The sequence below is a fragment of the Aureobasidium pullulans genome, assembly GCF_000721785.1.
Source record: "Aureobasidium pullulans EXF-150 unplaced genomic scaffold scaffold_23, whole genome shotgun sequence".
NCBI lineage: Eukaryota > Fungi > Ascomycota > Dothideomycetes > Dothideales > Saccotheciaceae > Aureobasidium > Aureobasidium pullulans.
Window position 1 is genome coordinate 208,589 of NW_021941043.1, and position 26,197 is coordinate 234,785.

Here is a 26,197-nt window from a genome sequence, read left to right on the forward strand (position 1 = left end):
GACAACATCGAGATCATACACTGCCCGACCAAATAGCCCAGATTCACTTCGAGAATTGGCTAAGTCTCATAATCTTCATGATTGACCGCCGTTTAACTATGGCTGAGCATATCGAAGCAACTGTCTCGAAAACATGTTGGTACCCGGGGGTTAGTCGACATGCCGCTCTGTCGTGGCACAATCGTCCTAGCTGTTGATTGCATCTCGATCGGACTCGGTCGAGATTGAACTTGGGGTTGATTGCATCTCGATCGGACTCGGTCGAGATTGAACTTGGGGTTGAGCGACTCTCGATAGCTCGAGTAGGAAGAGTTCCAGAAGTGGGATGAGTGAGATGATCGTTGTCCAGTAGCTACTCCATTCACATAGAAGCCATTTGGAAAATGAAGAAAGAAGCCGGTACTGGCGTCCTCGGGCGTATAACTAAGCTCAAGGAGCCTGATGATCAAAGACAACGGCTCTAAATCTCCTAGCATATTGAACCAGTGCTCCAATGATCTCGAGAGCAGATTTTGTGATGCTCGTGAGAAGAGATCCATGTTAGTCACCACGATCCAAGTACAAAGATCGGTAGCTTTATGCTTCTTTGTTGCATTTTTCGAAACGCTGTCGACCGCTAACAAGGTATCCAAGCTTTTGTCGAATGGAAGCGGTATGCCTTATCCGATACCATATGTGATGCGGCTGGCTCGAGCTTTCGAATCAGCAGGTCGCGAGATCAAGGAGCAAATCCAGTAAGGTGGCTGAGAGGTACCAGATTCCATGACCTGTCAGTCGGTCTGTACAAGCAGAGATGAAAGGGCATCTCCACAAAACTCACCATAGCGATGCCTCGTCATAACTTTGTAGACGTCTCCGTATTGGATATGATAGTCCTAGAAATCGAGATGTAGCCATAGCCTGATAGATCACCACTGTGACTTTCCAGTAACATGGCACAAGTATGCCCACCATTTCAACCAGTTGTTGTGATCCTTGGTGTGCTTCTCCGACGGAGTATTCGATAGCGTGTGCAGCAGTGAGTCCAATTTGTTGAGTATCTCGCTACCACGTTAGCATCACGGGCTGGTCGTCCACAGCAGCTGGCTTCCAAATTTTTGATGCAGTTCGCTGTTGTACACGTTGTGATCTTTCGAGGCAAGTGCAATGACACTGTGCAGCGGGAGCTGCTCGGCGATCTGAAGCACGAGCTTTTGAGGCAATTTTGAGAAGAAGTGGGTTGGAGTAGCCTCGACCTCAGTCGACACAAGAGAGGAAGTATCGTCCATAACTTTACGTTTGGTGGATAAGTGGTCGTGTGGGAGAAGATTGAGATATTGTTGAGGTTGTGTGCAGAAAATGAGAGTTTGCTCACTACTCATAATTGGGCGGCGCCACGAGATTTGACCGCTGTGATGTTTCACATGGACCAGAGTATGGGCGCTCCTGCCTCAGTCTTCCACCGCGAACGCTCTCGGCGGAGCTTTCAACTCACCGCTAACGCGAACACTGATATCCGCGCATCGTCGGGGGACGTTTTGCACAATCCTTGACGCGAGCTTCTTTTGCGCCTGAGGTGTGCTTGCGAATCTTATCAATCTACATCTCTGCACTCAGCAGGCGGTGAGTTTTCTGCCACTTCCCCAGACGTCAATCTCCATTGCTGCCTACCCGAGTAGTATCACCTTCCTCCATCGACGACTACAAGTACCCCTTCCAATTATCATGGCCGAGCGCAAAGTAATCTCCAAATACTATGCACCCGACTTCGACCCCTCTAAGCTCCGCCCCTCACGCAAATCCAACAAACCTGCCGCCTTACCTACCATCACCGTAATGGCACCCTTCTCCATGCGCTGCACCTCCTGCTCAACCTACATCTACAAAGGCCGTAAATTCAACGCCAGAAAAGAGAAGCTTGAGGAGACCTACCTCGGCATCCCGATCATCCGACTCTACATCCGATGCACGGAATGCTCGAGCGAGATTTGCTTCAAGACTGATCCGAACAATACTGGATATGTTTGCGAGAAAGGGGCTGTGAGGAACTACGACCCCTGGAGAATGATGGGGAGGGAAGATGTCCAGGAGAGCACAGATGTCATGGCAGCAGTGGAGAACAAAATGGTGGATGCCAAGACCGAGATGGCGATTGCGGATGCTCTGGACGAAATCAGGACCAGGAATGCCAGGCGCGCGATGGCCGCTAGCCGTTTGCCCGCCTTCTCAGCAAACATCAAAGTCGACGATCAATACCAAGCATCTTTCGAAGACGACCACGCCGCCAGCAAAGCCTTCAACTCTTCAAACGAACGCATGCACCGACTTTCCAACGACACATCCGATGCCGGAGACAACGCTGTTTCTTCCAAGTCTGTTACGACCTTTCGACGATCAAAGCGACAGAAAAAGGACCACAGCGCTGCTCTCGGTATCAAGCGAAAGCTCGTCTAATGTTCTTCCAGTTGACCAAGGTAAGGTAAGCAAGCACTTACGAGAAGTTGGATCAGGTTACCACACGCTAATCAAGCTATCCGTCATCATGCACGGGTATAGGTGAACCGGGACTGGTAGCTAGGGTTCTGATTGTAGCTGCAACAAGGAGTCATCGTTTTATTGCTACCAACTCTATATTTTCGGGTCCTTTTCGTCATCGCTGTGATATGTGTCTGATCGAAAAAGCTTACTGCCTCTTGACAGGCATGTCTACTAAGGGATCACGCTAATTTGATGAAAGAGTAACGCGAGATTTCTACTGGCAAGGACTTGAAGGTATGAAGGTGATGTGAAACAGGATGAGACACCAGCGGGCATCGAGGAATTGAACCTATGCTCCCGAGATAGTAACCTAGAGATTCATCCAAAACACATATGAGAATGACTTTCGCGTGGTAACAATGGGTATTATGTCTATATGGAGCATGAACTGTGTAATGTTTCTCGTAGCTTTGCCTTAACCGTAAGATGCAAACTCCGAGTTTGATATATCCCGGCCGGACTTTATCTAGAAACATTAGCATAGGATGCGGAGGATGGAGCTACGGAGGAAAGAGCGTTTCTCAAAATCCATAGGCGACAAAATATCTGACAACATATGTTCACGGCGGCTTCTCCTTCATCGTTTTAGGTCGTCATATCAAACCCCGTATCAATTCATCCAGCCACATTCAAGTCGTTTAGCCACATCTGGAGCAGGATACATCCTTTCTAATAGGCACTTGACTTTCGTAGTGATTACTCTCAAAGGGTAGATTTATGTTTGCTAGACTAACGCAGATATCTCTCGCGTGGTCATCGATCCCTGCCTCACTTTCGTATCAGCATGCCTGGGAGTGCGCGAGGACGTCTCGGATGCCGCCGTGCTGCCTGTTCCGAACAACTTCGGTAGGCCCGTCTGACTGCTTTCCACAATTCCAGGTCTCCGGAAACATCTCCTTGAAGATCAAGCTTGTTCAGAGCACGTTCGAAAGAAGCGCACCCAATTGCGCTATAAGCTACCCGTTTGACGCTGCCGACTCTGCGGTAAGAACCCCATTCTGACAGTAGATGATAACTTGCTTCTCGGCAATAGTCAGCATCATACATATCACCTTGGTGGTGCGCTGCTGAGAACCAATGGACCTCCGTTGACTCAATGCAAGAGCCTAGATCTGTGTAGGTGTGAAGTCGAACCTCGACGCCCCATTTGCCATGATCCCAGACATCGGTTTTGTATTCTGTCGTGCAGCGGGCACAAATTCTATCCTCTGTGGTCTCATGGTGGCTTATGTTGGGTTGTTCAGTCCGCCTTAAGGAGTCAAGTACATTGAGGCATTTTCTGATGTCGCAACAGAACATTTCCGACTCTAGAGTGAGGAAGTCAGGAGCGTCTTCGCTTGTCGGTAGATTCCAGTGTTTACAGTGGCGGAAGGGATGACGCCTGACACCGTACTTCTGCATCTCCTCCCACATCTCTGGATGATACCACATACTTTGTGTGGTTTGTAGGACTAGATTGCCATCGATGATCAAAGGTATAGCATCAGATTTTGCAAGGCAGCGACCGAGGCTCAATTTGACATCACCCAGCGCATGAGAACGTCCGTCGAGGGCCTCGAGATCTGCAGGCGTCATGACCTTCCAGGCTGTGTGTGTCGCAATGGAAGAGAGATCCTCTCCAAGTTTGCCCCACCGATGTCGATTCATGACCTCATATACGTCCTCGAACTGTATATGATAATTCCAGGGGTCAAGGTGAAGCCACGTTCCAGTGCTACGTGAGCATGCCTGCCATTTCTTCCAATCTCTAGTCAACTTCGGAGTATCTCTACGAGGATGAAGGCGATGACAACATGTGCAGAGTACTGATTGTGGAACGTCCCTGGCCAGAAGAAATATCAGCTTGTTAGGCTTGCACTTGATCTTCGGCCTCCACATCTGTTGGAATTGTGAACTTTCGTACAATGACTTGGTCGTCAACGCCATCGCAGCAATACTCTCTGGTGGGACGTGTTCGGCGATGCATACGACCAGCTCCAGGGGAAGCTCTAAAAAGGAGGCGCCGGCGGCTGTCGGCATCGATGCCGTGTTACCCATTGATGTGTGGTCAGGAAGAGCAGGTTAGGCAATAGTCCCAGATAGTGAAGAGTTTTCGTTGAGCAAGAGCACAAAGTCATCGAGCTTCGAATTGAGGTGCTATGAACCGCAACGCTGGACAGTGGTTCGGCGTCAAAACTTTGAGCAAGATTGCGGTCGCTCCAACCTCCGAGAGTTTCCTTCTCTCCGTGGCTGAGAGCAAAAGAGTTTGCGTGGGTGCCACGCGGTCGTCGGGTTATTGTTGCCACTCCCGTCCATGATCTACTATACAGGTGGGTGAAGTGGAAGTCTTCATGGAGGGATTATGGAACAAGAAAAATCATTCGTCATGCATATACATATCCCAGACCACCCGAGAAGAACATCCATGAGTACAGTACAGCCCAATTCTATCCTTCCAACCAAAAATCCGCAGAAAAAACTCCAGCCAAAATCATACTCATAACATGAGCACAGAAACCAAAAAAAAACATGACACTACGAAAAGAAGAGCAAAGTGCTCGAATGCCTCGCCTCAGTCGGTAAGATCAAGGACTTCCACCAAACAAACCAACACCGAATTCCTCCTTACCCTCCCACTTCCTAGGCTTGAGCACCCTCATCTTCCTCACCGGACTCTGATTTTCCTTCTCGCGTTCAAAAGCCTGCAACTTTTCTCTAAGTCGCTGATTCTCATCTTCCAACTCTGCGATCTTTTCATCGCCTTCAGCTTCTTCATCTTCACAAACTTCAACTTCTCCCAAGCCGCGGGTGAGGATTTCAAGCTTCTTGTCGAGATGTTGTTCCACGTGCTCTTGTTCTGCTTCGCGGGCTGCGTGGTAGCGACGACGTTCTGATTCGAGTTGTGATTCGAATTCCTCCCAGATCTCATCGCGGAGTTCCAGTTCCAGGTTCTCGAGACGTTGTTCTGCGGTCAGCCATGATGATTCAGCTTCCTTGCGGCGTTGTGTTTCTTCTTCGAGTCGAAGTTGTGTAAGCTCTAGATCTTGACGAAGGAGTGCGAGTTCAGCGAGTGCGGTTTCCAGCGCTGCGTCCATGGGGGCTGGAGTGGAAGGGGTGAGACGACCTGATGCTGCAGTGCCGGGACGAGCGAGCGGGATCATTGTGCTAGTGTAGCTAGGTACGCGGGGGACGGTGACTTCTCTGGCCAAGGCAGAGTAGCGAAGAATCTGACTGGTGGCGTTGTAGTCCCCAAGGGGATCTGCTGTGACAATCATGATGCCCTTTTGCGGTGGCTTTGGCGAGCGGGCGAGGTGGTGAGAAGATGAGGATGAAGGGAAGGAGTTTGAGAAGAGCAGTTCGGTCAGCTTGCATTGGCGGAAGGGAACAATGTTGGATGATTTGGTAGGATCGGCATTGTCGCTTTGCATCTGCATGCATTGGCCAAGATACATGAGAGACTCGTTGATCTTGCCCGCCTCGGCGAGAGTCGAGCCTGCTGTTTTTGCGGCACGAGCACGTTCGGAACCTGTACTAGTTAGACAAGATTGCTTGAAAAGTGTGATTCAGGGATAACTCACCAGCAAGATCGACAATGGTCAGAGCACTACTTGACCAGTTTGATGTGGCGGCTCCTGCTAGTCTCTTCTTGACTTCGACACAGAAAAAGCCATGACTTCTACTGCTGACAGCATTGCTTCCTGTACCAGCGACTCTACGTTCTGTCAAGCCAGTCTCTAGCACCAGAAGCGCCTCATCAAGGTCCTCGCAAACAACCTTCCTCAAGCCAGCAACAACCTTGCGGTCTGGGCTTTGTTCAGTGCTCTTGTAAAGAAGGTGTCTACGTTTAGCTGTGGCCGTCTTGGAAGGTTGGTATGCGGCTGAACCTGCGAGAAGATCAAAGATGCGGTCGTTGTAAACTTCGTACATGCTGACGACAATGGCAAATTCGGCCGTCTGGTCTACATCGAGGTCGGTGCCTTGAACGATAGGAAACTGGGGCATGCTAGAAACTCGGGGCATGTGGCGCTTGGGGGCCATGGCGGAGGAGGGACGAGGGTTCGACATGAAGGAAACGTCCTTTTGTGGCTGCGTCTTAGCATGACTTCTTGTCACAGGGCGCTGGAGGAAACTGAAGATGGATGATGAAGATGAGGATGAAGATGGTGGCTTGTTGGTACAAGAAGTGACGTGTCTGCTGCCATTGGCGCACGCGGTACATGAAGTGGTTGTGATACAAGATTGATGGTTGAGAGTAGGGTATAGTCCCTGTTTTGAAGGAGAAGTGGGTCGTACCATGAGAGGAGTGGCAGCTCTCGATTGTGCTCTCGAGTGAGCGCGAGTGTCTGACGGAGCATCGCCGTAGATTGACTCGAGGTATTGGTTGGCAGCCGACATGTGCGCTTCGGAGACGTCTGACGCGAAGAGTGATTGGAGTGCGACATGGTCGCGTCTTGTTGAGATGAGCTGGTCTCCAAGGTTCTGGTAGAGTACATCGAGGGCGAGTTGGGTCAAACCACGCTGCGAGCGGGAGCCCAGAATGGTGTGACTCTGTGAAATGTCAGCCTCCCTCCTACTGTGTGCTCTTCATGTACAAGGCGCAGACCTTGCCTGAGCCCGTGACACCGAGAGTAGCGAAGAGACCGTCGCGGCCCTCTCTACCCTCGGCGCCCAGCACACCCTGCATCATGGAACCCAGACCAGTGCCATGGAACAAGTCCAGCTGTGTAGCCTCCTCTTCAAACACCCTTGTGAACTTGAAAGTCTCTACGGCCTTTCTGCGCTGATCGTGTGCTGGAGGGTGGATCGTGATGTGCGTAGGTGCAGCTTTCTCGGCGGCAGCGTCGACGTCGAGGAATCTCTCTGCATTGGGGGCGAATGATGGTCGTAGACGGAGGTAGACCTCGAACAGCGACGAGGTTGTCGGCTTGGTGGGCGCTTCCATGTCTGTTGTCTTGGACAAAGTGGTTGGTCGTGTTGATGAGAAATGTTCAAGCTGTGTATGACGTGAAGCTGTTCATGAATTTCTGTGTTGACCAAACAAAGCGTTGCTAGGGCGCTTCTTCTCCGCGTCGGCCTGATCAATCGCCATTCAGCCGTTCAGCCGCTTATGCTTTGGACTCTCTTCCACCGCTTCCATATCGAACAATAACCATTACTTTCCCTCTGAAATCATGGAGCCTGCCGTGAAACTGTGGGAGCATTTGTCTCTCCACAATTCGTCTCACTTGTTACAGCCGTGACGCCCAAAGAAGCGTCCATAACTTGACTGTCCGGATCCGGACATTTTCAACATGGCTCGGATCAGCCTAGAGCGCGGCCGGAGTATGATAATCAGAACTATCCTGGCCACACATACAGTCAGGATCTCATCAACACTGTACACCATTGTGTTAAACACCTTCTGGAGGATTGACCCTCGCCGGAAGAGCTACTGACCACAATTGAACGATTGATGGTCAATCACACAGAGGGGATGATCCGTTGGGGCACTTCCAGCTGGATCAAAAGTGAACACGACAAGCTTCGTGACGCGGACGCTGGTGCACTCGATTCTTGAAGATTTTTCCTTTGTCATGGATGCTTTCCTCGATTCAAATTCTGTGACTTCCGGATCCGGCGAGGTAAACTCATCGCAGCATGTTTCCATGTCCGAACATCCGTTGCCTGATCAGCACGGTATAGCTTCCACGTCTATCAATACCTGGTACAAGCATCGAATCAACACTTTGCCTCCATCTCTTCGATCAAAATGGCACACAGTTATCTCTCTCTCATCATGGGAGCCCCACCGGTAACACTCTTCAACAAACCCGACCCCAAAGTCCTAGCCAAACACGAATTCCGCAATCAAAAAACCGATCCTAATATCTACCGCCTCCCCACCGGCCACAAATGGATCTACGACAAAATCCTCGGCGAAGGCGGTCAAGGTGTCGCGCACCTCTGGAACCAAGTAGACCAAGACAACACAATCGTCGACCGCGTCGTGATCAAAAACTTTCAACTCCGTCCTTGGAGTGATGTTATATTCTCCGGCCCGGGAAAAGGACAAATCAGGGAAGCGTATGTGCAGCAGAAACTTGTGGATGGGAATACGCTGCCGGAAGACCAGTTTACGGTTGCTACGTTGGCTGTGCAACCCGTGCGAGGGACGAAATTGAAGGCGATGTGGCGGACGTATGCGCCGTTTTACAGTATGGGGAGTTTGAGTGACTTGATCAGGCCGGTGGGAGAGAAGAAACCGCATCCGGAGGCGTTTATTTGGTATACTTTCTGGCGGCTGGCGAAAGGGGTGGTTGCGATGGATGAGAAGTTTCGGAACGAGGACGAGGTGGATCCGGTGGTTGTTCACAATGATCTCAAGCCTGATAACGTGTTTGTCAATCATCCTGGATCGCTGGGCAAAGATGCGGATTATATCATGTTTCCCGCCGCGTATATCGGCGACTTTGGCCTGGCGTTTTTGACTTCGGAGGGTCGACCCAAGAATGGGAAATATGGAGGAACACCCGATTTTGTCGTGCCGGAAAACGAGTTTGATGAAGAAGGAGACAAGGTATTTGAGGATACTGACTGTCACTCAAAGTCAAATATTTGGGCTATTGCCTATATCATCTTACTTCTCATGGAGAGAACCACCGACAGACTACGACCACCAGCAACAGATTACGTCGAATACAACATGGAGTGTTGGGAAATGTTGGCTGTAGAGTTCCCCGGCTACAGAAAAGAATTGATCAGAACGGTAGAAAGCTGTCTCGCCCCAACAATGGAGGAACGCCCTTCTCCCCAAGAACTCTTGGAGACCATAGAAGGCTACCTGGAAAAATTCTCAGATGGCATGAAACGCTGGGGCACACTCCCTTGGGCCACAGACCTACACAACAAACTACAAGCCGAAGCCCACCCATCCTCAACCACTTCCTCCTCCTCCTCCTCCGATGAAGGCGGTACTCCCATCGCAGCACCCCCGAAAGGACTAAAAGGCCTCAAGACCTCCAAAACCTCACCACCTTCCAAATTCTCAAGACCCCCCAAATCCACCATCCCCTCGAAGCGAAAATCCGACGCACCCTTACCCCCCTCCAAACGCCCAAAAGACCAGGACTCACGACTAGACCGCCGTCTCACAAACCTCGCCTACCAAATCCTCTACGGAGCACAAGTAAAAACCCACGCCGAACCTTTCCTCTCCCACCCCTCCTTCATCCTCAAACCGCGCACAAGACGTGTAAAATACAGCACTAAACACTTCCCCCCTATCATACGGCCAGAATTGTTTTTCTACACGCCAGAGCCGGAGAAGAAAGAACATAGAATTGAGCCGAGGGTATTTGTGGATTGGTTGCATGGGATGGGGAGGGAGGAGAGGGAGTTGGTTATTGAGGATAAGTGGTGGAAGAAGCTTTTTGAGGAGGGGGAGATTATTGAGGGGGAGCCGCCTAGGAGGAAGGCGAAGAAGGGGACTGGGGTCTTGCCGTTTAGGGTTGCTAAGGATAATGGAGGGGATGATAAAGAGGGGGATGGTGTGATGCTTTGATGGTAGAGTGGTGGTGTGGGGTTTGTTGGAGGTGATGGTGGTTGTATAGAGGGATCGATGGGGAGGAGAGGAAGGTATGGAAGCTAGAGGTTGAAGCAAACATTTGTCTGAATTTCTAGGAAGGTAGTTGGCAGATGTGGAGACTGTGGTTGACTCGATTCCTCTTTCCAGTCATGACTGACTGCCACTATCAAGTCATTATCATAGTCTATTCGGAAAATGAAAATGATCATTTGAGAAATGTATTGGAATATCCATTCAGTTGATATGCTAATATAGAGAAGCGTGTCATAACGTATTCGAGTGCAAAAGGAAGGAAGAGTTCTCTAAACCCTACGCCCCTCCGTCTCCAGATATTCAACCCTTTGCTCCTTCTCCGCAACACCACCCTTCTCATCATCGAACAATGCAGGCGATGTCTCAACCTTAGCTCCATATCTACCAACCTTCCACCACGGCAACTCAAACACAGCGTCCAAACTCTCCAAACTACGTCCACTAGTCTCAGGCAGGAAGAAGTACACCCAACCCAGACCTAGCAAAGTGATGGCGGAGAAGAAAAACATAGTACCAGCAGTAGTCATACCGACAAACATCTCAGGCACAGCTTTAGAATTGCCATATTGGTTTACAAAATGGAATGCCATAGCGATAGAACCACCCAGCGCGCGGAGGCGAAGGGGGAAGATTTCGGCATTGATGAGGTATTGGATGGAGTTCCAACCCATGGCCCAGCCGAAGCCGGAGAAGTAGATCATGACGATGGCGCCCTTGGCGGCGTGTTTCTGGCTGGATGATTGGATGTCGCCTTTTGAGCCGATGGTGCTGTCGATGGCGAGGAAGAGGGCCATGTAGAGCATGGCGATGAATTGGATGGAGATGCCGATGCTCAGTGAGCGCTTGCGGCCGATGAAGTCGACGAGGAAGAAGGCACACATGATGGCAGAGATGAATTTGACGAGACCGAAGACACCAGTGGCGAGGAGCTTTTCTTGGGTTCCGGTCGTGCCCATGAGAGCAAAGTATTGAGGGGCGTAGACGGTGATTGAGCCGGCGCCACTCCATTGACCGAGTAGTTGAGCGCCAATGGCCAAGAAGATGCGGTAGCGGTTTGCTGGCATGACGAATAGTTCGCGGAGGAGACCGACTTTGGAGGCGCCCATGGTGGCTTCTTGCTCGCGTTCGAGTTGGCTGTTGATGTCGATGATTTCGGTCTGTACGAGTTCGTGATCTTGTCCAAGTCCGCGCAGTCTGCACAAATTCTCAACAGCTTTTGCCTGCTGCTTGGACTTGACTAGCCAACGAGGACTCTCGATTGCGAAGAAGCTGAAGGTGAAGATGATGGCGGCAAAGTAGAGGTGGAGTGTGTTAGGGATGACCCATTGAATAGGGTTGTGATTGCTGATGTGCAATGATGTTCCGTAAGAGGCAAAGTATCCGAGCATGATGCCCAAGTAGACTGAACCGGAGAAGATACCAACACACAGTCCACGAATTGATCGGGGAGCCACTTCGGCGAGATATGTCGGGGCGACGACTGTTGTTTGTCCAATGCCCAGGCCAGCGATGAATCTACCAGCATAAACCATACCGATACTGCCATGAGCGGCAGCACCAAGGAAGATGGAGATACCAGCAACCCAGACCAAGCAAAGCTCACGAACAGCCCACAGTCTGCCAATCTTATCGGTGATGGGGAAAGCGAAGAGAGCACCAAAGATTGAACCAAGTTGGACCATGGAGGTGATGTTGGAAAGGAGGTTGGCCTGCTCGTTCGCAGTCAAGTGTGGGTTCTTCAATCCGAACTGTGTGACGAATGATTTTTGAGAAGTGGTTGTTCCGATCAGACCTTCGTCGAGACCACGGGCAGTGCCCAGCAAGCCAAAGACTGAATTAAGCGTTAGCCACAAGGCTTGGAAAGCAAACTCAAGCAGAACCAAGCATACCAAGCACTGCATAGCCAAGACGCCAGTTGAGAACCTCTTCAGGTAGATCCTTGGCGTAGCGTTTGAACATTGTTGCGACTGAGAATCTTTTGACGGAAGAGAGAAAAGAGAGGAGTGAGAAGGAAAGAAGAAACAGGCAGCGCGAGGAATTAAAAAGGATACGAGTGCCTGCCTGACCCCAATCAACACCCTGCACTTCTCCCCGGCGTCCCCGTGGGACACCCCGGCAATTCGATCCATCCTCCTTCAGTGGAGCATCTGTGGAGCAAGGGGGTCCGAGCGAACATGTCACCTCTGTGGTGGGCGTCCTCACCTGTAGGGGTGACATGTTCGTTCGGACCCTCTTGGAGTCTCCGCTTGAATTGAGTTAGGGCAGTCGACGGCTCGTCCGATAATGGCAAGCGATCGGCAAGAAATCGTGTCTGAGTCGTGCGACCGGTACACTGCGTGGGGCACGTGGGGTTACTTGACTACATATCCTCCGGCAAGAGAAAAGATTATGACCGCAGGGAGATCTCCTCACCAGGCCTCGACGTCTACCAGTGCGAAGGGCATGATCTTGGGCTGCTGAATCTCTGTCCCGTTTATTCTGAAATGTCAAACTGGCCAAGGATGCTTGGATGGTATTGGCTCTTGCTTGTGGCTGGGACGGTGCCAAACTCTGTTCCCTTACCGCTAGTGACGCGCAGAGATGAAGTTGCATCGGCTTGTCGCAGCATTTTCGCGAGGATGACCATCGGCTGCAACGACCGGGTTTCGGCAAAATAAGAAGTCATGCTCCGTGGGCCGAGTACGGGGTACCGATGCGGAAAAGGAGAACCGGAAGCGCCCGATTTCGGAAGCAGAAGCCGACGTTCAAGGGAAACATGTCCGCATCACCAGCCAATGGCAGACTTTCAATAGACACGACCACTCATCAGTAGAATGTTCATGACACGCATCCTACATGGCCATTCAGGGCGTGGCAGTCGAAAATTACTGAATGCAGAACTTTCTCGTCTGACCGATGGATTCGGCCAGACACGGTGGGTAACGCGTTGCCAGAAATTCGCCGCACAAAGTCATTCTCTCCAGCTACTATGGCTGGACTCATGGCCCAGTCTCGCGGAATGTTACGTGACTACTTTCTTTCAAGCTCGTCGCGTTGTCATCTTTCAGCTTCCACCTCTGAGGATGAACATGGATCTTTGTATCATAGTTCTGGGCAAGCCCTTCTTTGTTTCCTCATCACCGGATGCGGCATGTGTAAGGCGCTTCTTTTATTTCAGGACCATGGAAGCCTGAATGTATCAGAAGATGCCGTGCACATCTTTACCAATCTACTTTGACGATAACACTGAAGCATCCGTCGACACCTCGAGCATTTGAACAATGTCTAGTGACGAAGAACGCGCAGCCAAGGAGCTTATCCTCGACAACAACGATCCGCCAAGAGGACCCCTCCTACCTGGTCTTACCTGGAAGTACAAGAAATCCATCGGCAAAGGAGGTCAGGGACGAGCACATCTATGGGTCCTTGTCGATAACAGCGGTAATATAATCGAGCGTCTGGTCATCAAAAATCTCGTAGCCGCGTCCAAAGCTGAGGTCGTCCAAGACGGTCCATCAAAAGGACAACTTGTAGAAGCCTATTATTCACAGATATTGGCGCCAAACGGTGCAAAAGCAGAAGATGTGTTCACAGCACCTGTTCTCGCTTGTGAACCTATTGCTGGGACGGAGAATGGGTGGAGAACTTATGCGCCATACTTCAGCCTAGGAAACTTCGAAACCTTGGTCGAAAGGCATACGGCTTCCTCTCCCTTACCAGAACCCTTCTTGTGGTTTGTACTCTACCGCATGGCTAAAGCCGCTGTCGCTATGGACGAAGTACTCAGAGAAGATGATCGGGGACCAGTCATTGTGCATAGTGATATCAAACTTGATAACATTTTTTTGGCGCACCCAGGGTCATTAGGGAAAGACGCAGATTTTATCATGTACCCACCTGCTTACTTGGCAGACTTTGGCTTTTCATATACGGCGATCAAGGGTCAATCAACACAAGGTCAAGGTGGAGGTGCATTTATGTTCAAACCGCCGGAAATGAGAGACTTGAAAGGAGAACACACTCCATGCTACTCATATACCGTGAGTTTTTCCACCTACTGCAGAGCGAATCTTGCTGACCCGACCTGTAGAACATATGGCAGATAGGATTCTCCGTCTTGCAAGCGATGGAGGGCCTCAAATACATGAATGTGGCCCCTGCCCAAGATCTTGGATACGAGAATACAAAATGGCTTCCATTCATCAAGTCGGGCACATTTTTCGATTACAGCCAGGATTTGATACAAGCAGTAGAAGCTTGTGTCCGGTTCAACCCTGAACATCGAATATCCCCACAATCGCTCCTCAAAAGAATTGAGGATATCGGAAATACTGACATGAAACGCTGGGGAACTGCTTCCTGGATCTTGGACAAACAAATTGAGCAAGCAAAAAAAGATGGAAAAGAGGTGGACTTGGAGGAAGTATACGATATCTTCAAGGACGAAGATGAACCCATTGCTGCAGCTATCAAGAGAAAACGAAAAGCTGAATCCACACTACTACCCAAGCCAAAACGGGTCAAGGAAGCGGCAACGATTGACCAAGATGTCTTGCGAAGAAGACAACAGCTAATTGCCAGACAGATGAGATTGGGCAGGACGAGTCAATCACTTGATGCACATGCAGATGATCACGAATATATTATGCCTGAAGACCTTAGGCTGCGATATTCGAGAGACAAGACTTTCGACTCCCAGGAATACTTCACTGGGTCGGATCCTGGTGTCGTTGTGTACAAGAATCTCAAGTCTGGTCTCAAATTGAAGTTGGGCAAGATAGTCGCCAAGGATTCTGGTCTCAAGCTGAAGTTGGACGATATCATAGCGAAGAAGTCTGGTCTCAAGCTGAAGTTGGGCAAGGTCGTTCCAAGGGACAAAATTAAGCCAAAGACAGTGTTGCCCCCAGTATCTGTAGCGACAGGTACGCCAGCAGTATTGGCAGCGTCTGAAATACTTGCAACTCCTCCAGCAAAGGCAGAACATACCATCGCACGACCAATATCTCCAGAAAAGAAGACCATCCTCGAGGGCGGCTCCGGACTACCGGGTGCCCTCCTTGCCGTCGAGGGAAAATCTCCAGTCACCGAGACAAAGCCGCGTGATGTGTTTGCTCCAAGCACTGATCCTACCGATCCCTTGCAAAATGAGAGGATGCGCTTACTAAGTGCCCTTATAGAATGGCGTTCGGAATGGTCAGAACCCTGGAAAAAATCCTCCTCTCACTGGGTCGGCGTGAAGAACAAATGCAAAGCAAATGCCGATGAAAACACCACCGCTCCCGAATCACACTACTGGTCATCTCGCAGCATCTGTGCTGACATGAACGCCCAGGAAAGATTGGATGCGATGCTCTACTCTAGGAGACAAATCAAGTTCTCGTTGCACATGTGGAAGGCATCTTTCTTGGATAGACAACAAGGGGGTGATGGAGAAGCAACCATCCTGAGGAAGACGCTACAAGAGCTATCCAAAGATGCGGACGAAGATGACGATCTAAACGGGCCTGTCATACCTTATACTGAGGCAGTACTTGTTCTGCCGCCTTTCAACAAATTTATAACCCTTGTTCCGAAGACTACACAGACGAAAGCAGCAGCAAAGACTTCTGGAAGTACCAAGGAAACGGCCGTGGACTTGACATCAGATCCTGCTATAACACCGACTAAATCAGCCATGGGTCCCAGTGCAGCTGCTGGAGGACCGGGGCCCGCCCTCTTTCCACCGCCTGGAAAAGGAAAAGCGAAAGCGACGGACCCTGCAATTGTTCCTGCGCCCAAGCCGACTCCGAAGCCTAGGGATCCCAGGATTAAGGCATTGGCCAAAAAACTTATGGCAAAAAAATGATCGCCCACCAAACTTCCGACCCCTCTTCTACCATTCGCTGTTGCTAAATCACCACCTGGTAAACACACTGAGTCAACAGGTGATAAGCCTGCCAGACCGCCAAGTGGTAAACCTGGTCCATCAACCAACACAGGTGCGAGAGACAGATAACTGGATAGTCCAATCAGGTTTCAACCCCTTAAGACAGGCCGAAACTCTGCATGTTAGTTTACCTTTTGGTTTCGAGCTTCGCGTAGTCCTATTGCGAACTTCCGACATTTTTTCGTGTTTTGTATTGTTTTCTTATCTTCTAAGTACTGGTGGCATTCTCTCACAAAAATTGGTGCACGCGCGTGGAAACAACTTAGTATTTCTTATCGACAGACATATTTAGTAAACAGAGGCATGATAATTTCTCCCTTATTCCAGCCGCTGAAGACTGCTTTTTCATGTTTCAAATCAGACCGCATTGATACCATGCCTTGCGAAGAATGAACTGCGGTTTCCGTGTATGGCACGACGGAAGCAGTGGAACGCCATTCTCAACGCCGAGCATGAGGTCAGCGTTGAGAACGTAATGGCCCGCGGAAAAACCTTCGACTTGTCGACCTCCACTCTGCCTCAATCACGACGACGACCAAGGTGTCGGTAGGTCGTTGCGTATCAACACAGGCTCTCACGAGTAATTTCCACACGACTTGCCTATTGAGGCCTAGCGATGGTAATTTCAACACAACTGACCAGGACGCCGCGCGTGTTGAGGCGGGCATCAGAAACCATGCGGTAACGTGTCCTAGCAACACACTCTGTTGACCAGTGTTTATTCACTAAGATGGGGCACAGCTGAAGTTCTGTAACTCGTTGATTTCAAGCTCGAATGTGCGCTGGTACTAATGTTTGCGCCCGAGATCTTTTCATCAAAGATTCGACGGACTTGGCTGCATTGTGTGATTGTTCCATCCTTTCTGCTGATCAGGTTAACATGCGGTGGACTTCCGGAAACTAATTGAGACAATGAAGTGCTCTCAGCGACTCGGTCTCGATTTTTGGGACCAAAGACACTGCATTTCTTTTCAACTTTGTCGCTGCCGCATCCGGCAAGTCCTTTGTCTAGGCTGTCAACCCCTACCCCTATGGCTTTATTCCTCCAACTGCCTCACGAGCAATCACGAGTCCGACTTATGTGTACACTTCGGACCACCGACATCAAACACTCAGAACTAATCACCACACAACCTCGACAAGCATGACAGATCGCGAAGCACGGCGTCAGGAACGCATGGAATACGAGCTCCGAGCACTTCCTCGCCGACCCACACCAGACGGACACAAATGGATGGTCGACAGTATTATAGGTGAGGGTGGCTTTGGTAGAGCCTATCTCTGGAATCTGGTCCGCCGTCGTGACCAGGTCGTAGTCGATCGCGTGGTGATCAAATACTGCGAACCAGATACCCACGATATTATCGCTAGACATGGGCCCGGATTTGGAGAAATCGCAGAAGTTTTCATGCAGAGATCTATGATGCATGATAGCGAGGATCCGCTGGACGACTTTACCGTTCCGTTGTTAGCCGCTGAGCATTGCTCATGGGCTCTGGATGCCTGGAGATTCTATACACCTTATTACAGCTTTGGCGATCTCTATAAATTCATACTCAAGCAAGGTGTAGAGAACCCGGCAACCCCCACAAAGGGCCACAGACAGGTTCCGGAACCTTTTGTGTGGTATCTGCTACACCGACTCGCTTGCGCAGCAAGAATCATGGACCAAACACTCGCCAACGAGGACATGGATTATCAAATAGTCCATTGCGACTTCAAGCCAGCCAACTTGTTCCTAGGCGCTCCGGGATCATTAGGGAGTCGCGCACAGTTCCCGATCTATCCTCCAGTCTATGTCGGCGATTTCGGAAATGCGAAAATCACGTATACTGGAGATTCCCGACGACATGAAATGGTAGGGACTTGTACGCCGGGCTGGTCAGCACCTGAGATTACGCCATTCACAAGTAATCATATGCCCAAAAGTTGGCAAGCTCCTGCCAGCTCCAAGACAGTGAGTACAATCACAGATCATGACCTGAGTGTTTGTGTTGCAAATCGACCGTGACAAATCGTTTCTCTGCACAGTGTCTCGACATCGAGAGATAGTGGGGCGATTTCTCATCGACCGGATTCTGATACAGCATTAATCACTCTTACACTCTATGTCAGAAGTAATGCTAACTTCAATTACAGAACATCTGGCAGATTGGCTATGTTCTCTTGAGCATCATGCAAGGCAAAGTCGATCATCCTGACGGCGATATCAATTGGGACACTTTGAGATCCATCGAGTATGCGCCAAGATACAAGCCGTTGCCAAAACGCACACCAGAACTCGAAGCAGAGAACCCGCTCCGAGTCAAGTACAGTACTGAGTTGTTGGACACACTTCATGCATGTGTGCAGTTCGATCCTGAGAAGCGACCAACCCCTGAGGAATTGCATGCGCACGTCAGTGCACACACACTCGACCACACTGATGGTGTAGAAGACTGGGGCACGTATGACTGGTTCCAAGACAAGTGTGAAGAGGTAGACCCCGATTCGGATCTGGACGACGTTGACGAGCATGGTCACCCCATAGCACGCGAAGAGCCAATCAAAGGTCAAGGCTCGGAACTGCTGCACAAGCTGATGCGCGCATTACACCTTCCTGGTGCTAGAAAGAGAAGTGGACGCAAGGGTAAATCGGGGAAAACTCCAATCGTCAGAACTGAATCACCAGTGAGCAGAATGGCAAGGAGGCGAAACGACTACAACCGCCGCAAAAAGATTGTGGCTCGTCAAATCAAGGAGGGTCTCGAACCGAAGCTCAACCGCTTCGTGAGCACTGAACCGAATGACGATGTCTTCAATCTCGACGACAAGTACAAGCTCATCCATCCTAGGGGCGACCACCTACTCAACAGCTACTGGGCTGCACCGCCACCTGCCAAGAGATCGTTCACATCATACATTGATGACATGTTCAGCTACTATGATGCGAAGAAGGCTTTCGAGCAAGCCCATCCCAACGCCTTTGCGCCGCTCACAGGACTGGACTCGTACGATTTCAGGCTCAATGGTCAGCGAAAGGGAGAAATTTTCAGTGACGACGAAGACTATGAGGAGTCTTTGCAGGCAGCCTTAGCCCATCAACGTGCACAAGAAGCTGGAGAAGCGGATTAGTCTCCCTGTTTGCTGACGCTTGCCGCTTCCGTTCTCGCTCTGGCGGAGCAAGGATTATGTGGCTTTACGGTTACTTGATTACAAGCTTCGCACACTGGGATGGGACTTTTCAGACGACGGTGTCTTGTCAGCTATTATCTGTCACTGCGATGTCTGATTAGGGTCTGACCTTTGAACTGTTTCCCCCCATTGACTTTAAACATTCCGTTCCCGCGTTTTTGCTTTATGTATATTGGGTCGTTTTTTGTTTGGTTTCGCGGTCCTATCTCACTGGATATAAAGTTTTCGAGTATTATATCTCAATTCATAGGAACATCAGTCCCAACTTCTCTACATTGTGCCTCTCGGTGTCAGTCACGTAGGAAGATCGTCTCGGTAGGCTGTAAGCTGGAACTAGTCCTGCTTCTATGGCCCCATGATTGCCGCAGCCTTGTGAACCTAAGTGGGATGATGAAGATGTGCAAAAGAAACGACTTCACTGCCACAACGGTTGTCTAGACAGAATGAGAAATCATAGCGACGATCTGTTAACACTTATTCATGAATGCCTTCAGTTCGATCCAGCCCTTCGTCCTACACCGCAAGACTTGGTAAAGAAAATCGAACCACTCATGCCCGGGCACTTCGACGGCATGAACAGATCGGGCACCTAGACCTGGTCGAAGAAGAAAGAAGAAGAGCTCATCCTTTTCAATTTCAGGACAGACCATTCGACCAAATCTATCCACTAACGTGATACAAATCGGAACAGAAAATCCTACAGAAGGGGGAATCCAAGACGACACCAAGATGCAAAGAAGAAATGGGGGGAGGATTGTTATCGAGCAGATCAGAGATGGAAAGAAGGGGGATCGAATGGAATAGATCAGTGCCGTTGTCGCCTTTAGAATATAGTAATTAGAGGGGTTCGTTGACCAAGGGGGCTGAGATGATGGTTGGTAAGGAGAAGAATTTGTTGTATCATGATACAATCGATAAGTGTTTTGATGTAGATGCTTACTGGGACAGGAAGGAAGAGGAACCAATTTGTTTTTGAGGTGGAGGTGGAAGTGGAGTATGCGAAGTTTGGATTGAGAACAACGTGGCTGCTGATGATGTAATTATTTCTGTTGATCCTGCCGATGTTGCTCCTGCAGTTGTGACTTATGCCGCGGCTGCTGCTGTTGATGAACTATAGAAACAATAAGGGGACATTGATTTGATAGGGCATATATTTAGATAGAGTTGTCGGTGGTACTCCCATGATATCCAAAATCCATGATCAAGCTTATGGTCATCCTCGCTCAATGAATGCACAGTATCCTCGAAGTTGATACGATACTAAGCAAAGAAGCACCAGCCTACACACCCTCGTTGTGTTCATCTTTAACGTGTGAACAATCGTGCGAATTCTATGGCTGCGTGCGTGACAATGGTAGCACTCAGGGCAAGAGAACGACTGATCGAAAGTGGAGTGAAGCCATGCGATAGATCTGCGAATCTGAATGAACTAAAAGTACATCGGTACTATCATGAGAAGAGACGCTCGAGCTCGGTCATATCGAATGTCATGATCAATGGATGGCCATTTGGTCGAACAAGTGCTACTGTGGCAATACCAACGGAACATCTGCCAAAATCGGGTCTGAAGTCAGTTGGCAACCAAAGAAATGGACTGGTGCCAAAGAAAATCCAGTCGTCCCTGATCGAGAGGAAAGAGCGATCATCTGAACATGAATGGTCGTTGGTCTGAACTCGGTGGTAGCCAAGATATGATCTGAGATACCGCCCATCTTGTGAGAAAGAGAGAAATGCGCTGTACAAAACAAGACTGTCGACCAGCATTCTGCTCTCTATATTCCAGAGCTCGATATCATGATTTACGTAATCAGCCGATGCAATCAGTTTCTCATCGGGCGAGAAAACAATAGTGTTGGTCTCATTTTGGCGCTGATGCTTGTTTAAACCACCAAGCATATTGTTCACAGTACCCGATGTTACGTCCCAGAGTTTGAGTATCCCGTCTTCTGATACAAAGACAGCTAGTCTGCCGCTGGGCGAAAAAGCGAATGTCCTTCCAAAGCTTTCATGATTATCAAGCTGGATTCGGTCCATTGTTGTGGTATTCCATATTGCAGATGTCCAAACGCCCCACAGACATGATTGAGAAGCCAAGAGCATACCGTCTGGTGAGAACACAACATTTTCGAGACCTTTTGGAGCATGGAGCGTCCAACATGGTGTTTCTGTGGCTATGTTCCACAATTCGACGACATCACTTCCCAACACAATTGCTAACAGCTTACCATCTGGCGAGAAGACAACTTCTGAGGTTGTATGTGTGCAGCTGAACTTACGGCACAGCGCCCCCGTCTCAACATCCCATAGATTGACAGATAGGTCTTGCGATGCGGACGCCAGTAGCTTGTCGTCTGGAGAAAATGCGAGCTTGGACACAAGTCCTGCATGGCTGGCGAGCGTGAGGGGAGGTGCTCGCGTTTCTAGGTTCTGCAACTTGATGATGTGATTATGTTTAGTGCACACACACGCGACCAAATTTTCATTCTGGTTGAAAGCAACCGCATCGCCTTCGAGCTCGAGACGGCCAGTATGAGCGCTCCACAGCTTCGTCGAGCCTTCATGACGCGAAGTCACTAGTTTACTGAGAGGCGAGACTGTGATATTATACACATTCGGGGCATCGGGTATGTCATGGCTTGATACTGTCGATACATCCCACAACTTGACTGCGGAGTAGGTTCTAGAAGCCAGTGTCGTACTGTCAGGTGAGAACTCAATGTCATATTTCCCCATGAAAACAGAGTGTAGTGATCTTGTTGCTGTATCAAAGAGCTTGATTTGAGAATCCGCTGTAGTGACTGCAAACAGTTTGCCGTCGGGCGAAAAAGCGGATGTGTAAGCTGTTTCCCCGGTACCGAGTTTGTTTCTCAGTGCGCCTGTTGAAGCTTCCCAGAAATTGATGTACCCATTCACGTCTGCAGAAGCAATGGTCGTGTCGTCATGCATGAACGCAATTGCCGTCACCCGGGTCGAATGGCCTTTGAACACGCAGCGCAGCTCTCCTGCCACTGCATCCCACAGACGAATCTCCCCGTCTCTTGATCCAGAGGCGACGTATTTGCCATTCTGTGAGGCTGCGAGTATCTCAACATAATCCGTGTGGCCTTGAAGTAAGGAAAGTGTCAATCCCGTGGCTGTGTCCCAAATTCTGACTGTGTGGTCGTCAGATGCAGAAGCAAGTACTTCTCCGTTGCTTAAAAAGATGATTGCATTGACCCTTTTTGAATGACCCGTGAATATTTTGCATACTTCCTGTGTTCCCAGATCCCTCAATTTGATGATACCGTCCGAATGTGTAGATCCTATAAGCCTGTTGTTAGGCGAGAAACTAATAGCTTCTGCAATATGAGAATCATCCTGTATAGTGCTATGCAGCGCTCCTGTCTTCGCACCCCAGAGTCTAATCGTTTTGTCGTTTGATGCAGAGGCGAGTATTTTACCATCTGATGAGAAGCAAACTGCGCGAATCCAATCTCGATGACCCTCAAGTGTCTGTAGACACGCGTCCCAGTTGTCTTCTACCACCGGAGCCACTTTCAGCCACTCGGCACCTAGCCAGAATTTTTGACGTGTTATGCTGTGGGTCGGAGAGAACATCAGGGCAGAATAGTACATTTGCAGTGGTGACTTGTCAATGATATATTGGTTCCGCAACACGAAACGTTTCGCGTCGTGAACAAAAGCCCGAATATGAGTACTTGCAGCTCCCTAGATTTGACATCCAAGTATCAGCACGAGTCCAAGATTCAATTCTGGACACAGTCTTACCTCAGCGAGCAGATACAACATGTCGAACATTTCGATACTCATTGCCAGGTCACCCATCAATGCAAGAGCTTCTAGCCAGTGTAGCATGTGCTGATTTAGGAAATTGTGGATGTGATCCCCGTCGTAGATAGGGTTCTTTCCCTGATCGGCATGCTGTATCCAATATCGACAAGCATAGCGAAGCTCCGCGGGTAAAAACTTCTTTAAGGTCTGTTGTCCAATTTCGTTTCGCGTCGTGCCTGGTTTCCGCAATTGACATAGGTCGCGACGAAGATGTCTGGACATCAGTTTGACGCACATGCCCGCAATCTGCGCATGTAATGCAGGCTCATTGATCAAGAAAGCCCTAGGGCATTGATTTGGATCAACAAGGTAGTCATGGAAAGAAAGATGAAAGAGGCGAACAGGCCTCCCCTTGCTCTCAGATACGTCCAGAACAGAGTGAAGAGCAGCCAATGTGAGACGGATGTCGAAGTCGTCTGGCTGCAAGAGAGTCTCCAAAGATGCTATGGACAACGGCTCAAAGACCGTGATGATGACGCCAACGACTTGGCGAAAGTCAGATGCCCATCGGCCTTGATCCTCTTTGTCGCGTCCGAGACACATCTGCTCAAGCACTGGTCTATAGGTAGCATCGAGTTTGGAGTTTCTGTGACGTTGTTCTAGAATGGCCTGTAACTGATGTACAGGATTGCGCGTCGGATCCTTCACGAATCTGCACACAGTGGAGGCGAAGATGAATAGCGGCACGGCCATATTCACCAGTTTACAAATGCTTTCGTCGCCTGGCCAGTCTTGCCTGTCGTTGTTTCTCATTGTCGAGGCGAGCTCCTCAAACTCAGATCTGAAGAAAGCCTCAATGTCATGTGCGATAATATGTTGAGGGATCTCATGAAGGATCACAACGTGATGAATGTTGTCTTGCATATCCTGGAACTCGTGTCGTATTGGTAGTTCTGGCCTGCTCGTGACGAAAACTCGCAGCCTTAGCTTTTGAGGACCATTGAAGAGGACAATCAGTTTGAGTATTGTCCGAATATCACTGGCGTCGTTGCATTCGTCCAAGGCATCGATAACAATAACGTAGACAGGTGTTTGAGTTCCGGCGCCGTCATCTTGTACGCTAGCAAGAGGTTGGTAAATTAGTTTCTCAAATTGCTCCCTGAGAGACTTAGATGGAATATCCGGCTCGGTCTCCAAAACTTCTAGTAGTTTCCCTAGGATATCCGGTATATGACGCGCCAATTGCCTTGCCAACGTTGGAAACAGCTTCTTTGCGTTTGCACGATCACCATCGCCGCGTTTGAAGAAGAAGTTCGCCCCAAGACATCCTGTTGTGTTGAACTGCTCAGCGACTGACCGCGAGATAGTGGACTTTCCAGCTCCAGCAATACCATTGAGCCAGAAGATAGATTTGCTGTGAGACGATGTACTCCAATCTTGGATATCGGCCAAGAGATCGACTCTCGTTCCGGGAAGGCACTGATTATTCTTGCGCTCGTCATATGAGTCAAAAGTGGCTTCCTTTAGAGAGTGATTATCTAGAAGCGCTAGCTTCTGGCTTATCATTTGACGCTACATAACTAATTAGCACAAGTCATATTGCCCAAAACTTTCAACTTTCCTCGGAAAGCTTTGCAATACCCTCATTGGACAGCCCAACTGCCTCCTTGATATCTGCGATGTCTGCAAAGACGTTAGCTATGTCTCAACTAACGCCGTGAGGCAAACACTACCTTGCAAAGGCACAGAGCATTCTTTGACTTTGTCTATGGGCAGATGGAAGAAAAGCTGACGGGCATAAGCCGCAGCCACGGCTGATCCAAATCCATGCCAATCATCATTCTTGTGCGAGTCTGCATAATCCGATATTCCACGCACGACAAGACAGGGAACTGATGACATTGCTCCTGCGGCCTCGCATTCGTAGCAAATGGCATCCAGTGGCTTGGCGATCGCATCTCGTTGGGCGCCGTTCTTCATCACTGTCTCTCCGGAAAGGATAGTTCCTTGGTGAATTGTGATGTCGGGTTGCTCCACAACCTGTGAGTCAAGAGTCTCATTGCTTGGTCCTCGCAAAATCCTTTTGCTATGATCACACTGCGCTTCGTCACATGTAGCTCCTTTGACGAGATGTGTATATGATGGTTCGTAAACATGATCTCTCCTTCTACCCGGGTATTGATATCTTTTGAGCCTCCTCTTGCTAGTATCAATCCGACTGAGGTGCTCAAGGAGAGGGTCGTCATCCGTCATATCCCGTTTGGCAAGGAGTGTGTTCGTAGCAGCAAGCAGAACCTGTGGTGGAGGCGCAAGTGTGCCTTTCAGCTTGAAGCCGCTAGCTTCGAATTTGCCGCGATCGTGTTGTATGACACCTTCGCTGACGACAACGTCTCCAAGTCGGACGGGACCGTCATCCGTTCTCACGGGTATCCCACCACCGATACCAACCAAGAGATAGAACCTCAATGCCTGGAAGGTACGGCTCATGTTGGTCATGACCCGAGCAGTTGGGCTATTACCAGTCTTCGGAAGCGTTGCAAGGACAACATTGTGTCCGTTGATACTCCCGAGAGTATATATATTCTCGTCCGCGACGTCTTGTCCAAGGATTTCATGCTCTTCGTCCAGCATCAAAAGTGCCGCTGTGTACTCGACGCGCATGGGACAGATCCAGCCAACAACATAATCTTCATGAGTGAGCTTTTTCTTTATGGTTGCCATGGTGAAATGCGTTCAACGATCCCAGCAATCGGGGAACACCAGCAGCGAGAACAAATGTTTTGCTGAGTCGACTAGGAGCGTGTGTGTGTTACAAAGTCGGCAGGACACTCCTATGTACACACAAGTTTTGGAGCGGGAAAGAGTCACGCGGCGACGAGCAGGTACTTCATCTCGAGTACCTCACAGCCTTGCGTGTCGAGCAGGTACTTCATCTCGAGTACCTCACAGCCTTGCGTGTTGATTCCCGGATACGCTGGCCACATTTTCGCCAGATACGCTGATTAGTGATAAGCTGCATTGCTGTGCAGCAATGTGGCGGAGGGGACACGGCAGGTCGAGGACACTTACTGGAAATGGAAGCAGCTGAAGGATACTCTGAGGCTTGAAGGATGCTTATCTTGAAGTCTCCAAGGATCTCCAATTCGCTGCAGTCCTCAATATGCAGGCTCTGAAACGCGTCAATGTGCGCGCTATCTGGCGACTATGGAAACACCCTCCTTTCCCGTGCCCTGCTACGGACACCCATACAACCC

General features: G+C 49.7%; 8 protein-coding genes across 8 annotated transcripts; 4 read left to right on the plus strand and 4 right to left on the minus strand.

The window, feature by feature from the left end:
* Nucleotides 1-1,668: 1,668 nt before the first annotated feature.
* Nucleotides 1,669-2,868, plus strand: M438DRAFT_348636 (DUF572-domain-containing protein). The gene has a single exon (XM_029906190.1). It carries the CDS (start codon nucleotides 1,705-1,707, stop codon nucleotides 2,431-2,433), a length of 729 nt encoding a protein of 242 aa, XP_029756892.1. The 5' UTR covers nucleotides 1,669-1,704; the 3' UTR covers nucleotides 2,434-2,868.
* Nucleotides 2,869-3,191: 323 nt separating this feature from the next.
* M438DRAFT_385558 (uncharacterized protein) lies at nucleotides 3,192-4,831 on the minus strand. The gene has a single exon (XM_029908974.1). The coding sequence runs from the start codon at nucleotides 4,552-4,554 to the stop codon at nucleotides 3,286-3,288; it is 1,269 nt and encodes a 422-aa protein (XP_029756893.1). The 5' UTR covers nucleotides 4,555-4,831; the 3' UTR covers nucleotides 3,192-3,285.
* A 77-nt stretch (nucleotides 4,832-4,908) lies between these two features.
* M438DRAFT_348637 (P-loop containing nucleoside triphosphate hydrolase protein) lies at nucleotides 4,909-7,489 on the minus strand. The gene is made up of 4 exons (XM_029906191.1): nucleotides 7,100-7,489; nucleotides 6,790-7,044; nucleotides 6,075-6,573; nucleotides 4,909-6,022 (listed from the first exon to the last, which is right to left on the minus strand). Exons 1-4 carry the CDS (start codon nucleotides 7,436-7,438, stop codon nucleotides 5,082-5,084), a joined length of 2,034 nt encoding a protein of 677 aa, XP_029756894.1. The 5' UTR covers nucleotides 7,439-7,489; the 3' UTR covers nucleotides 4,909-5,081.
* A 1,308-nt stretch (nucleotides 7,490-8,797) lies between these two features.
* M438DRAFT_250384 (uncharacterized protein) lies at nucleotides 8,798-9,382 on the plus strand (the record flags this gene model as incomplete). The annotated part of the gene is made up of 1 exon (XM_029899639.1): nucleotides 8,798-9,382. A coding segment is annotated over one exon (585 nt), but the record flags the coding sequence as incomplete, so codon positions are not given.
* Nucleotides 9,383-10,318: 936 nt separating this feature from the next.
* M438DRAFT_303818 (MFS quinate transporter) lies at nucleotides 10,319-12,055 on the minus strand (the record flags this gene model as incomplete). The annotated part of the gene is made up of 2 exons (XM_029902172.1): nucleotides 10,319-11,924; nucleotides 11,983-12,055. The coding sequence occupies 2 exons, from the start codon at nucleotides 12,050-12,052 to the stop codon at nucleotides 10,363-10,365; spliced, it is 1,632 nt and encodes a 543-aa protein (XP_029756896.1). The 3' UTR covers nucleotides 10,319-10,362.
* An 852-nt stretch (nucleotides 12,056-12,907) lies between these two features.
* M438DRAFT_368439 (uncharacterized protein) lies at nucleotides 12,908-16,301 on the plus strand. The gene is made up of 2 exons (XM_029908043.1): nucleotides 12,908-14,112; nucleotides 14,163-16,301. Exons 1-2 carry the CDS (start codon nucleotides 13,354-13,356, stop codon nucleotides 15,915-15,917), a joined length of 2,514 nt encoding a protein of 837 aa, XP_029756897.1. The 5' UTR covers nucleotides 12,908-13,353; the 3' UTR covers nucleotides 15,918-16,301.
* Nucleotides 16,302-16,739: 438 nt separating this feature from the next.
* M438DRAFT_303820 (kinase-like protein) lies at nucleotides 16,740-19,435 on the plus strand. The gene is made up of 2 exons (XM_029902173.1): nucleotides 16,740-17,955; nucleotides 18,138-19,435. Exons 1-2 carry the CDS (start codon nucleotides 17,143-17,145, stop codon nucleotides 19,110-19,112), a joined length of 1,788 nt encoding a protein of 595 aa, XP_029756898.1. The 5' UTR covers nucleotides 16,740-17,142; the 3' UTR covers nucleotides 19,113-19,435.
* Nucleotides 19,436-21,840: 2,405 nt separating this feature from the next.
* On the minus strand, nucleotides 21,841-26,013 carry M438DRAFT_303823 (WD40 repeat-like protein; the record flags this gene model as incomplete). Its single annotated transcript, XM_029902174.1, has 4 exons — nucleotides 24,677-26,013; nucleotides 24,565-24,626; nucleotides 22,941-24,515; nucleotides 21,841-22,880 (listed from the first exon to the last, which is right to left on the minus strand). Coding segments are annotated over exons 1-4 (3,663 nt in total), but the record flags the coding sequence as incomplete, so codon positions are not given.
* Nucleotides 26,014-26,197: the final 184 nt, after the last annotated feature.

Excerpts from the sequence above, each read along its gene's own strand:
- M438DRAFT_348636 (XM_029906190.1), top strand. The coding sequence starts at position 1,705 with ATGGCCGAGCGCAAAGTAATCTCCAAATACTATGCACCCGACTTCGAC.
- M438DRAFT_385558 (XM_029908974.1), bottom strand. The coding sequence starts at position 4,554 with ATGGGTAACACGGCATCGATGCCGACAGCCGCCGGCGCCTCCTTTTTA.
- M438DRAFT_348637 (XM_029906191.1), bottom strand. The coding sequence starts at position 7,438 with ATGGAAGCGCCCACCAAGCCGACAACCTCGTCGCTGTTCGAGGTCTAC. Across the intron at positions 7,045-7,099 it reads GTGTCACGGGCTCAGGCAAG|AGTCACACCATTCTGGGCTC; the intron begins GTCTGCGCCTTG and ends GACATTTCACAG. Across the intron at positions 6,574-6,789 it reads GAGCTGCCACTCCTCTCATG|GACGTTTCCTTCATGTCGAA; the intron begins GTACGACCCACT and ends CAGCCACAAAAG.
- M438DRAFT_368439 (XM_029908043.1), top strand. The coding sequence starts at position 13,354 with ATGTCTAGTGACGAAGAACGCGCAGCCAAGGAGCTTATCCTCGACAAC. Across the intron at positions 14,113-14,162 it reads CTCCATGCTACTCATATACC|AACATATGGCAGATAGGATT; the intron begins GTGAGTTTTTCC and ends CCCGACCTGTAG.
- M438DRAFT_303820 (XM_029902173.1), top strand. The coding sequence starts at position 17,143 with ATGACAGATCGCGAAGCACGGCGTCAGGAACGCATGGAATACGAGCTC. Across the intron at positions 17,956-18,137 it reads CTCCTGCCAGCTCCAAGACA|AACATCTGGCAGATTGGCTA; the intron begins GTGAGTACAATC and ends CTTCAATTACAG.